General features: G+C 37.9%; 1 protein-coding gene across 2 annotated transcripts in view; it reads left to right on the forward strand.

Annotated features, from left to right (window-relative positions):
• The window catches only part of Vwa8 (von Willebrand factor A domain containing 8), a 438,392-nt gene that overhangs the window by 170,734 nt on the left and 254,653 nt on the right, over positions 1-13,005 (forward strand). For both annotated transcript variants that reach the window (XM_008854688.3, XM_017794762.2), the window contains exon 17: positions 4,526-4,641. In XM_008854688.3, coding sequence (XP_008852910.1) covers positions 4,526-4,641 — 116 coding nt within the window. The remainder of the gene's footprint in view (positions 1-4,525; positions 4,642-13,005) is intronic.

Raw genomic sequence — 13,005 nt, forward strand, 5'->3', positions numbered from 1 at the left:
ATCAGCAACCAAGATCCTGTGAGTTCATGAGTACAACAGCCTTGTCATGTCCAGAAGTCATTATATTTATCAGCAGTCTTACCAACCTTGGCTCTTACAATCTTTCTTCCCCCTTTTCTACAATGTGCCCTGAGCCTTGGGAGGTAGTGTGATATAGATGTCCTGCTTAGGGATAAGCACTAACTCACTCTGTTCACTTTTTCTTATTGTGAGTTTCTATATTAACTACCATCTGCTGCATAAAGATGCTTCTCTGATGAGAGTGAAAGTGGCACTAGTCTGTGGGTATAAAGATACCTATTTCAAAGGCAATTTAATACTGCCCCTTTAGCAAAATCATAGTACTAGGGCCTATGACCTCCCCAGCTGTGAGTTCTGGCTGGGTTTATAGTACCAGGCATGGGCTCCCTCCTGTGGAACAGGCCTTAAGTCCAATTAGAAAGCTGTTATTACTCCCATAGCATTCATGCCACTATTTACCAGTGGACATATCTGGGCAACCAGTCATTATAGTAGCTCCCAGAGTTCACAGCTGGCCAAGACTGTTGATGACTTTGCTCCTCCAGCAGGCTGCAGAGCAAATTCTGGCACTAGGAAAGCAAGCCCTCCAGTCTTTGCTGTTCTTGAACATAGTAGTGCCTGCCTGGCTGCTGCATTTCCCTCTACCAGATTGCTCTACTCCCGTGCCCCTTTCAGATTTGTTCAGGCACCACCTACCCAGCCAGGCTTTTCTGAGTCAGTCTGTTTCAGAGGTGAATTTCCTCCCTGCTTTTCAAAAAATATATTTCATTTATTATTTTTATTTTATGTGTATGACTATATTGCCTGCATGTATGTAAGCGCACCCATGTTGTACAATGCCTGCAGAGGTCAGAAGAGGGCGTCGGATCCTCCAGAACTGCAGTTATAGATGGTTGTTAACTGTAATATAGATGCTGGAATGAAACCTGTGTCCTCTGCAAGAGCAGCTAGTGCTCTTAACCACTGAGCCATCGATGCCTCAAGCCCCTCTTCCCTGTTGTGTTCCTATCCCTTTGTCTGCCTTGATTCATAGGTAATAAGACTTATGACCTATGAATAAGCCCTACATAATAGACATGTTTTAGTCCCTTTCTGTTGTCTGTTTGTTTACCCTGAGTTGGATTTTTGTTTGTTTTGTTCCCTGTGGTATCTTCAGAATCAAGGTCTTAGCTTGCAACACAGTAGGTATTCAAAAGTTATCGAATGAATGAATGAATGAATGAATGAATGAATCTTCCATATTACCCTGGGAGTGATCTTTCTTGATTCATTTCAGGAGTTCTTCCTTTCATTCTGGTATTTAAGGGATGCATTGCTTTTGCTCTCCCTAGCTCGGCACACCTTATTTTGCTACTTTTTAACTCTAGCACACATTAAAATGTCTCTGCTTTGGGAAATGCCTGAAATGTGTTTTTTTGTTTTTGTCCATTTACTTGTTTCATAAGGACCCTGCCAGGTCTGTCTCGGTCCCCTAGGCAGAAGTTACCTGCACCTCTAATCTGCTTTCATTACTCACATGTACTTCAGACTCTGACCTATCGCTGTTACATTACAGTATATTTTTAGCTCTCCAATTAGTAATTGAATTCATGGAGTCTGGGTCTTGTTCAGTCTTTTATTCCTTTTTTCCAACCTGGTGTCTGACACATAAAAGATGCTAAAATCTTTGAGGAATGAATGAAAAATTTATTAATTACTAATTTATTAAGAGATTATTTCTAGGCTTTTCTCTCCTGGGAATGTTACATTTTTTAATAACAGAAATAATTCTTTAAGGAGAAGTTATTTTTGTTCATTTCTGATGACATCCTTTATATTCTTAAGCTGAGATACTAATAATTGTGCTAATATGAGAAACCCTTTGAGGTGTGCTTTTAACTTGCATAACCATGGTAACTAAGGGAAAGTTCTTCACGTTCTCACCCTCCTTTCTGCAAGATGAAATTACAGTTAGAAATTTGATATTGTAAATGTTAAATACATTAGGAACTTTTAAATTAAGGTACACTCTCAATTTTTAATTGATAATCTGACAGTAGAAATTACTGAGTCCTTTATTCAACATCAAAATGGCTCAACCACTAATTTTGATTTTCTTTTAAACACTGGATATATTGTAAAGGATTTTGGTACTATCAGCTGAAATGCTTGCTTTTCTTCAAACCCAGGAGAAACCTTCAGCAGTCGCTGGGAAGAAATGGGAGGCCTGAATTCAGTGTCAGCTAGAATGAGATTAGGAGGTTGGGTGCTAGAACGTTCCCTTAGCTTATAAGGATTCTGTTTAGAGAGTCCTATTTGAGGTCATTTGGCAGATATTTTCTTGATTAGCATAGGAACTTTTCATGTTTCTAGATATATAAAGGATGGGAATTTTGGAAGCCTCTGATACTTTCTGTCGTACCATGGAAGTTCATCTGTAGCTCCCCCTTCTTCCTCATGTACAGTCACTCAGCAGCTCCTTTGAGCCATTGCCTGCCTCCTTTCTCTTCAGTCTTGGTATAATTGTCCCGTAGGGCTTTGGGATTTTGTTGTTGTTGTTGTTTTGAGACAGGGTCTCCCTGTAGCCACAACTGGCCTAGATTTGCTATGGAGACCAGGCTGGCCTTGAACCCACAGAGATCCACCCTCCTGGGCTTTGTCTTTTTGTAGGCAGATTAATGAAGGAATCTTCTGTTTCCGGTCTCAGTTGTCTGTATCTTTCAACTGCTGATTTAAGTTAACAGTTAGGCCAGTATTATTCTCATTCTGAAATCATACTAGTACTTTGCACGCAGTGCAGTGCTGCTGCCTTTAGAAATAAGGCCATACTCCACACAGGTTCTTGCGGTTTGAAAGCCTTTCAACAGCGTGCATGGAGAGCTAGCCTGATGCCCTCATGATCTGTGTGGTCTGTACTCTTCTTGCTTTCATGCCTTTGTTCATGGCGTCTCTTCTGCTCACTTGAGCATTTTAAGCCAGGGTAGTATTTGTCAATTGTTTTCCTTATTTTAGCGTTAAGTTATATTATGTACTATTGAATTGAAAATTTATGGTCCCTTGTATTTAAATATTGTCTCTATGACAAGAATGCAAATTTGTTGAAAACAAGGAGTCACCAAATGTTTGCTTGTAAATGAGTTCTTTGAAACGTATGATTTGTTCTTTGGCAGAAAATAAGGTTATGCCATAGGCAGTGGTCATGTTCCCAATTCAGTCCCAAAGGACTGTTTAACTTGTACTGTAGCCAAAACAGTACTAGCAACATGAAACGATTTCATGAAGCTGTGAAATGTTTGAGAAGTCAGTTCATGTTTTTCTCCCTTGGGCTTACTGAGATGACCTTACCTAAATGTGTCTTCCATATTTCCCCCTTATCCATTTTGAACCCCTTGTTTTCCAGAGTTGTCTTCTCTTATGCTTAAGGTGCTGGGGGCGCTTTGCTGCCCTTATCCCCTTCTGTAGCATTTCACCCTGGCCTGCAGTGCTTCCTCAAAGTCCAGCAGCTTCAGAAGTGCTTCTGGCTTAAACCATAGTCTTCTGGCTTAAACCATAGTGTTGATCTGAGTTGCAAACTAGGCCAGAAACTATCCGATTCATTCATGATGCCGATGTCTCCTACTGTCCTTATGTCTGGTTGCTTTCATTATAAAGAGGCTGTTAGACTCCTCTGTAATTTGTTGGCCACTCCTATATTTTTGACCTGTGCTAAATGCATTGGAATCATTTTAGAATTTAGTCCTCAGGTGAGTTTTTTTAGGGGAGGATATTATTAGTGTCATTTCAAAGATGAGGAAACTGAGACTTGGATAAATTAAGTAATTTGTCAATGTCACATAGCTAATAAATAAGAATCTGACTTGTTTCACATAAAAGCCTATAAACTTGACCATTTTATTGCACTGCCTACCAAAGAATTTCAAGTTCAAGTCAGCAAGTATTTACTAAGCACTTACTAGAACCTAAGTTCTGCATCAGTAACTGTAATTTGGGGGAAGTGCAAGAAAATGAAATGAAAGTATTCTGGCAATTTTAAGAAAAAGGTTCCAGATAGCATATGCCACTCAAATTTCAAACTCGTTGACATCTTCATGGTCAACAACTTAAACTGTCCACAATTCCTTTTTTCTATTTCAGAAACTACAGATTTGCTTAAAGCTCTAAGCATTTTCAGAGTATCTTACACAAATCAGCTGTGTGAAGAAGAAAAAGTGAGACTAGTCAATTATACATAAGGGTTATTTGTAAGACAGGTATAACCCATATAGAAAACATCCTTCCCTACTCACTTCCCATTAAAATACCTCAATTAAATTTAATTGGTGAATGCTGTTTTATAAATTAAGATTATCTTTAAGGCTATTTTAAGTATAAATTGGTCTCTATTTTTACTCATAACTCATTACTGGAACATGTTTAAGTTTGGCCTTGTCCCTTGGGAATAGTGAACTGTGCCCTGATGCCCAGCTACAGGGGCATTAGGAAGTTGAAGCAAGATTCTTAGCAGGCTCTCTTTGCCTTTTGATAGGCACAGTCCTTGGCATCATCACTTTCTACCCGTCAGCTGTTGAGAATCTCTCGCCGGCTATCACAGTATCCTAATGAAAACCTCCATAATGCTGTTACTAAAGCCTGCCTTTCCAGGTAACCATATTCTTCTTTTGCCAGAGTTCAAATCCCTGGGCCTTTGCTGAAATGGTACTTATTATAAGCTTAATTGATAGTTTGCATTCACAGGTCTGCAAAAAGTGTTTCAACCTTGCTTTCATTTCTTAGAACTTTCCTCGTGCCATATACTCATTTATTAGGCATAAAAACGATTTAAGACATCTCAGTGATAGAGAAAGCTCTGTGTCCAATCCCTATCACCAAGCACTAAACTAGAATAATAATCACATTAAAATTTCTTCACTAGTATTTTATAAATGAGAAAACTGTTTTAGTCACTTGCTCGAGTCACTACTGTGTTTGGGATTTGAATGCTTGTTGATGAGTCTTCTGAGCTGTGCTTCCTAAGCATTAAACTTGCCATCTCCTGAATTTTCACTGGAACTTTTCTGTGCTTGATAGTACTGATCCCTTGTCTAAATTTAACACAGTTAACATCTTTTCAGTGTTTGCTAATGGTTTCATACCAGTTGAAAAGTGATTATAAAACATTGGCTTGCAGAATTTTCTTATAAAAATCACATTTGTATGAAACTATTTTTAAAAATTAATAACAAAAGATTAAAAACAATTCCTACAGGCCCATAGGCCTAGAGTTTATTTTTAGGATATTTTCATATGCTCTAACCTGTTTTTGTTTTTGTATCTTTGAGACAGGGTCTCCCTGTAGCCCCAGCTGGCCTAGAACTCACTGTGTAGACCAGGCTGGCCTTTAACTCACCTGCTTCTGCCTCCCAAGTGCTGGGATTAAAGGCATGTACTACCTCACCTGGCTTCTAACCTGTTTTTTATATTTAGACCTTTCATATGATTATTTTTAGTGGTGGTTAATTATGCTTATTGCCATTCATTCTTTGAAAAGAGGAATTAAAAGAGTCTGTTTGCTCTAGGAAAATTTGTAGTTGTCCTTTGTAACTCTTGAGTGTACTAGACAACTTTTCTCATAATGTCCTTGTGCTATGGCTTGAATTTTCTCTCCATGTGGTACATCCAGCTGCACTGAGATGCTATTATATGCAGAGTAATTCTTCAAGTAACACACACTGATGAGAAATAACACCTTATCTTTTATAGAATATTAGAAAATTTAAAGAAGAACTTGTTTATTTTTCAGTCACAAACTGAAGAAAATATGAACAGAGAGTTAGCTTGATTGCCTATAGAAAACTTTGTTTGGGGAGGACTTGCTTATAGGTGTGAGATCATAGATACAAATAAACGACAAAGTAATCATACCCAAAGCGTCTTACTACGTGTAAAATACATGCTGACTATTGAACCAACATTCAGATTTCTTTAAGAAACTAAGAGTAAATTAAGTAGTATGAATTGATCTAAGGAATGAAGAAGAGGGATCAAAGTTGGGAGAACAAACACATGCAGCCTAAAACATTGTGAATGGTGAAAGTGCCAAGGTTTAGTTTATGACTAATTCAGCCACACAGCTCCACAGGAAACGTGAGACATTAACAGTTGTTATTGTGTAAATTTTAATTAATTTATATGTATGCATCATGGTGCACTTGTGAAAGTCAGGGAACAACTTTCAGGAGTCCATCCTCTTCTTCTACCACTGTTGATCCAGCTTGCCAGTTCTGAGATCATTTTTTTAAAATAGAAAGAGTTGAGGAAATAATTTTTGTCAGCTATTTTGTTATCTCTTTTGGTTAACTATTCAGGAAAGTATGAAAAGAAGCAATTTTAAAGTCATTCCATATTTTTCCTATTATTTGGGATAGAGAAGTTAATATCACTTCAAAAACCACAATTTAAAAAAAATTTTTAAATAAGAGGCTATAGGAAGCCAGTGAAAAATATGAACAAGATATACTGAATATCCTCTCATGGGGTATGAGGAGATGGCACAGTCAATACAGCTCTTGCTTTACAAGCATGCAGACCTGAGTTTGGATCCCTATTATTCATATAAATAGCCAGATGTGGTGCTTTGAACTGTAATCCTAGTACTGGGGAGTGGAGATAGAAGGATCCCTGGAGCTCGCTGGCCAGCTAATCTTGCCAAATGGGTGAGCTCCAAGTTTAGCAGGAGATCCTGTCTCAAAAAATAAGATGGAGGTCAGTAAGAGGAAGAAGCCTGTCATCAACTTCTGGCTTCCACATGCCCCCCGACGCACAATACACTCAGACACAAAATATTTTTTTCTTCTCTACCTTCTACTTAGAAATTCTAGATAAAATATAATAAAAATAATTATTTCTTTTTAATTTTTTGTTTTAGTTTTTATTTATGCTTTGAAAATTTTATACATGTATATACAATGTATCTTGACCATATACAACCTCACTCCTCCCCTTCAACTTTCCCCAGTCCCTCACATCACATCTCCCTCCCAACTTCATGTCCTCCTTTTATAATTATTTGTTTAATCCATTGAGTACAGTTAATGTTGCCCATATATACAGGGTGTGGTGTTACCCACTGGGGCCTGAGGAGCCTACCAGTGACCACACTCCTAAAAGAAAGTGAGTCTCCCTCCCCTAGCAGCCATCAAGTGCCAAAGCTCCTCAGCTACAGGTGGGAACTCAGGAGCCCCTCCTCCAAATTGCTTACTTTAATCCAAATTTAAAAGTAGGAATATGTCATGCACGTGTTTCAGAAATGAAGTATCAGTGGATTTGCCACGGGACCATAAATTCTACTTCTAAGGATCTTCCCAAGGGAAATAAAACCATGTCTATATAAAAACTTATACGTGAGTGTTAATAACAATATTTTTTCACAGTAGGTAAAAATGGAAATAACTCAAATATCCATCAACTACTGATAAATAAAATGTAATATATCCATACAGTGGAACATTTTGCATTAGTAAAGTGGATAAAGTAATTATACAGCAAAAATCTCATACCAAGTGAAAGAGGCCAGGCACAAAGGACCTTCTATTATATGATCCTGTTTACATGAACTGTCCTGAGTAGGACAAGTACATCGTGACAAAATATGTTGATGGTTGCCTGTGGGTGGGGTTGTGGATAGTGGGAAGTAGAGAGTGAGTGCTAATGGATATGGGGTTTCTTTTTTGAGTAAGCAAAATGGTCTAAAATTGTTTAAGCTGATGGAAGCACAGCTATGAATATACTTAAAATAATTACATTATGTGGTTTAGGTAAGTAAATTTAGGTGTAAGTTCAGTCAAGCTGCTATCAAAACAAAAGCAAAAATAAAAAATGTCAAAATAAGCAAGCAAAAGCAGAATAAGGAGAAGCTGATATCAAAGCTGCCAAGAGGGTTTTCAGACAGGTGCAGGGCCTAGTGCTGGATTTTCATGTCTGTTTAAGGACAGGAGGTGTGGGTTTGGACATATGGGAAATAGAGGGTCTGTAGCTGAGGCCCCTGCATAAAGAATAGAGTAAATGTGCTTGCTGTCCTCTTTGACTAAAATGGTTTTGCCCGGGTGACCAGAGAATTGATGAAGACGCTTACCATCTCTCTCGAACTTGGGATAGGAGAGTTCCTTGTGGAACCAGTGCCCTGTGTTGCTTGGATACAGGTATGAGGGTCCATAGTGACTACCTGCAAGAGTGGTAACCACAAGGTGATAACATAGAAACCTCCTTAAGACATCAAACTACTTGTAGGCTTTTGCAAATATCAACCCCCAAATCCAGTATGTAGCAAAACTTTTACCACCCAGGGCCCTAGATAAATAGTCCATTTGAATATGAGGTCAAAAAAGAAAAAAGAGAGATAAACTATACTTGCTAAACAAATATTGAGATTTGACAGACATAACTTTGAGGAATAGAATTCCAAGAACTCAAAATAATAGAACATTTGAGACTACTCAATAAGTATGCTTAAGCTGATTTAAACATTAGGAGAAACTTAAAACTGAAGACTAGGATAGAGGAGAACAGGAGTTGGTGGATTTGAAAGAAAAACTAAATAAAGTTTTTGAAATGAAGAAAATGCTGAACTATAAGAAGCCCACTGGGGACATAAGCAGTAGAGATGTAGTTGAAGAAACAATGTGGTCCATGGAAAATAGCACAGCAAGTCACAGGGATGCAGAATAGGAAAGGGCTGTCAATAGACAGGTAGGATAAGTAGGAAAACAAAATATGTCCAATAGAATTTTTTTGTCTTCTTAGGTATTGAACCCAGGGCCTTGGGCTTGCTAGTCAAAAGCTCTACTACTGAGCTACATCCCCAGTCTTTTAATAGAATTTCAAGAAGAGAAAGAATGAAAAAATTGTTCAAAGAGATATTAATTAACTAGGAGTGTTCTAGAACTGGAAGATATGCATCTATAAGTTAAAGTGTGTCAGTTTCCAGATGCAACAGCTAAAACAAATCTGCATACTGTGATGGTGCTACATAGCAGTAAGGGAAAATCCAAGCATTCTTAGAGGAAAAGAGTACAAGGAATATTAGACTGGCAACCTCAGATCAATGGCAGTAAATTCCAGAAGGATTAGATATTCTGTTTGTAATTCAGTATAGTATAGTGAGAAAGTGGGATTGATGAAACCCAATTTCCCAACTAAACCCAAGCAAAACTCTTAATAAGCCAAAGATAATTCTTAGTAAACTGAATAAAAATGAAGTTCTTTAATATGATATAATAATATCTACTCCAAGGGCTGGAGAGATGACTCAGAGGTTAAGAGCACTGGCTGTTCTTACAGAAGACCTGGGTTGGAATCCCAGCACCCACATGGTGGCTAACAACCATCCACAGCTCCAGTTCCAGGGGATCCAACTTCCTCTTTTGTCCTCTGCAGGCAGTGCATGACTTGGGTGCACTTACTTGCATGCAGGCAATATACTGATACACACAAAATAAAAATAATAAATAAAATATATAGAGCACTGGCTGTTCTTACAGAAGACCTGGGTTGGAATCCCAGCACCCACATGGTGGCTAACAACCATCCACAGCTCCAGTTCCAGGGGATCCAACTTCCTCTTTTGTCCTCTGCAGGCAGTGCATGACTTGGGTGCACTTACTTGCATGCAGGCAATATACTGATACACACAAAATAAAAATAATAAATAAAATATATTTATAGATCTCTTATATTCTTATGGTAAAATTGTTGGCACATTTCTTTTAACATTAGGAACAAACAAAAATCTCACTTTCCACCCTTTTAGCCAGTGCATTTTCCCAGGATTATATGATTGGTTATAGTAAAAATATCTAAGACTCAATATATGAATACATGTAAATTACTAGAAAAAACAGAACCTAATGAAGTCTCTTCTGCCTTCAGATCAGTGATATGCTTGTACTCTTACAACTGTGAATCAAATAAATGACATATAATACTTCTGTGGAGGAAAAAAATAAATCTGTTGGGGGGCTGGGGAGATGGCTTAGCCGTCAGGAGCACTTGTTGCTCTTCCAAAGGATCTGAGTTCAATTTCCCAGCAACTACATTAGGCAACTCACAATTTCCTGTGACTCCAGCTCCAGGGGGATCCAACACCTCTTCCCTGCATGGACTTCTTCTACTTAAGGTCAGCTGTGGTGGCTCACGCCTTTAATCCCAGCCCTTAGGAGTCAGAGGCAGGCAGATTTCTGAGATTGAGGCCAGCCTGGTTCACATAATGAGTTTCAGGCAGGCTGAGTGTAGGGGACCCTGTCCCAAAAAAACAAAACAAAAACAACAAAAAAAATCTATTGAAGTCTATAAAGGAAAGCTAAGCAAGTTATGCCTGAGTGGAAGAAGGATTCATTTTTATAAAACTCCCCTTACCCACTTTACATATGCATACTTAGAATCCAAAGGAATTTGAGATGCTGATCTCAAATTGGCATGGAAATATAAAGTTCCAAAAAGAAAGTTTGTGAAAATTGAGGGGAGTGTACTTAATCAGATACCATCCACTGTGAAGATAAACTACAGGACCTATGTATTTGTGGAACTTAGTATGGTAGAAGTATCATTATTAATGAGGAAATGGATGGACATGCCAACAGAGGGTTAATATTAAACATTTCCATGTTATCCTATATTTAAAATATACTTAAAGATGTAGATATGTGACAAAAGGACTGTAAGCTACTTTATAAGTTAAAAGCTTGTAAGCTAGGAAAAATGTCTAATAAGATTTATAATCAAGGGACTGGAGAGATGGCTTAGTGGCTAAGAACACTGACTGTTCTTGCAGAAGACCTGGGATCGAATCCCAGCACCCATTTGGCAGCTAACAACTGTCCATAACTCCAGTCCCAGGGGATCTGACAGCCTCTTCTGTCCTCTGCGGGCAGTGCACAACATAGGTGCACTTACCTACATGCAGGCTTAACATTCATACACATAAAATAAAAATAATAAGTAAAATATTTTTTAAAAAGATTTATAATCAAGAAAGGATTAATTTAGAGGCTGCATATTAAAAAGGAAAAAAGAATCAGCCCTGGATGGGCTAAGGATTTCCTAGACATGTATGTAGAAAATGAATAATTCACATCTACTCAACATTTGAAAAGATTCTGAACCCTGTTACTGATCAGGGAAATAGAATTTGAAACAAGACTCAGTTACTATTTTACACTTGAGATTTTTTTTTTTGTAATACTCTTTGTAATTTCTGAAATGTTTAACTATTTCATGGTTTTAAAATGCTTATTTTTGCTGGTCGTGGTGGCGCACGCCTTTAATCCCAGCACTGGGGAGGCAGAGGCAGGCAGATCTCTGTGAGTTCAAGGCCAGCCTGGTCTACATAGTGAGTTCCAGGTGAGCTGGAGCTACAGGGAGACCCTGTCTCAAAAAACCCCAAACAAAAAAGTGAAACAATTTTCCCCAGCTTATTTTTATTTTCTTAAATATGTCATTGCATCAGGTAGCTCCTTTTCCAGTGTTATCAACTTACTACAATAAAACCCTGTTTTCTTATCGTGGCCTGACCCTCTGGGAGTAGAAATGAACACTAAAGCAGCTATCTTGTTTATGCATCATCTGTTGACTTCAGCAAGCTTCAGTCAGGAGCCTCTCTGCCCACCTCAGCATAGCACAGTGACAGGAAGGAGTCCAAAAAATCAGTGCATGAAGTGACTTTTTTTTTTCTTTTTAATAACCTCTTTCCATATTGAAGCAGTGAGAAAAGAACTGAATTTCATTGAAACATTAAGACAAAAATGAAAAGAATTTCATAAAATACTCATGAAGTATTTCATTAAGCAGATAAAATCAAGAGAAACGAGGCTAACATTAGCTAAGCTTGTTTTGTTATTTTCTTTTCTTCATCTGAAGTAATGAATGTCTAGGAACCTTGTCCTCACAGCCATCTAATAAGGATATCAACTCTAGGACCCTGGTGCATAATTCAGTTTCTAGAAATGTGAAAGACTAAGGGACCATAGCGAAGAAAATTTAAAAGTGTAGGAAATCTTCAGGTTTTACATTCCAGAAATACCTCTATTATAGAACTAAAGGCCCCTGTAAGAGGAGTTCTAGTCTGTTCAGTTATTTTGCATTGTGTTAGTTGATTTACTTCTAGAAAAATTGGAGGAAACAATCCTTTAATGTAAAATTTTCGAGAGAGCTATAAGAATCTAATCAGAAATGAAAATTAACTTTCTTTGAAAGTGAGGTGATAGGGAACTTATTCCAGTAACCAATAGCTCAGTTACATAATTTTTTCTTTTTTTAATTGCACTCGGGGCTAGAGAGATGGCTCAGTGATTAAGAGCACTGGCTGCTCTTTTAGAGGTCCCGGGTTTAAATGCTAGCACCCACATGGTGGCTAACACCCACATGGAGTCTGTAACTCCATATCCAGGGGATCCAACACCCTCTTCTGATCTCCGCGTCATTGCATGACATGGGTACACTTACATGCATGTAGGCAATACACTCATACACATAAAATAAAAATAATAAAATATTTTTAAAAAATTCTACTCTGGTATAAAATGAATAATATGTATGTAAGATTTTTACTTTGTAAGCTGTTAGCTAATTAATTTTAAAAACCATAAGCCTGATAGAACTAATTATGCTGAATGTTAAATAATTATTGACATGAATTTTTTGTTGTCTCCAAGAATGGTTTTGCTTCCAGGAGAGACAGCTTAGAGATTTATTTTGGTCTTAAGAACTGATTCAGTTTTTTTTAATGCATGTAGTTAAAAATCTAGACTCCTGGGACTGGAGAGATGGCTCAGCGGTTAAGAGCACTGACTGCAGAGGACTCGGGTTCAATTCCCAGCACCCACATGGCAGCTACGAACCATCCTTAACTCCAGTTCCAGGGGAATCCAAAGCCCTCTTCTGATCTTCACAGCATTGCATGACATGGGTGCACTCACATGCAGGCAATACACTCATACACACAAAATAAAAACAATAAAATATTTTTTAAAAATC

The sequence above is a fragment of the Nannospalax galili genome, unplaced genomic scaffold (assembly GCF_000622305.1).
Source record: "Nannospalax galili isolate Female #2095 unplaced genomic scaffold, S.galili_v1.0 scaffold386, whole genome shotgun sequence".
NCBI classification, from domain to species: Eukaryota; Metazoa; Chordata; class Mammalia; order Rodentia; family Spalacidae; genus Nannospalax; species Nannospalax galili.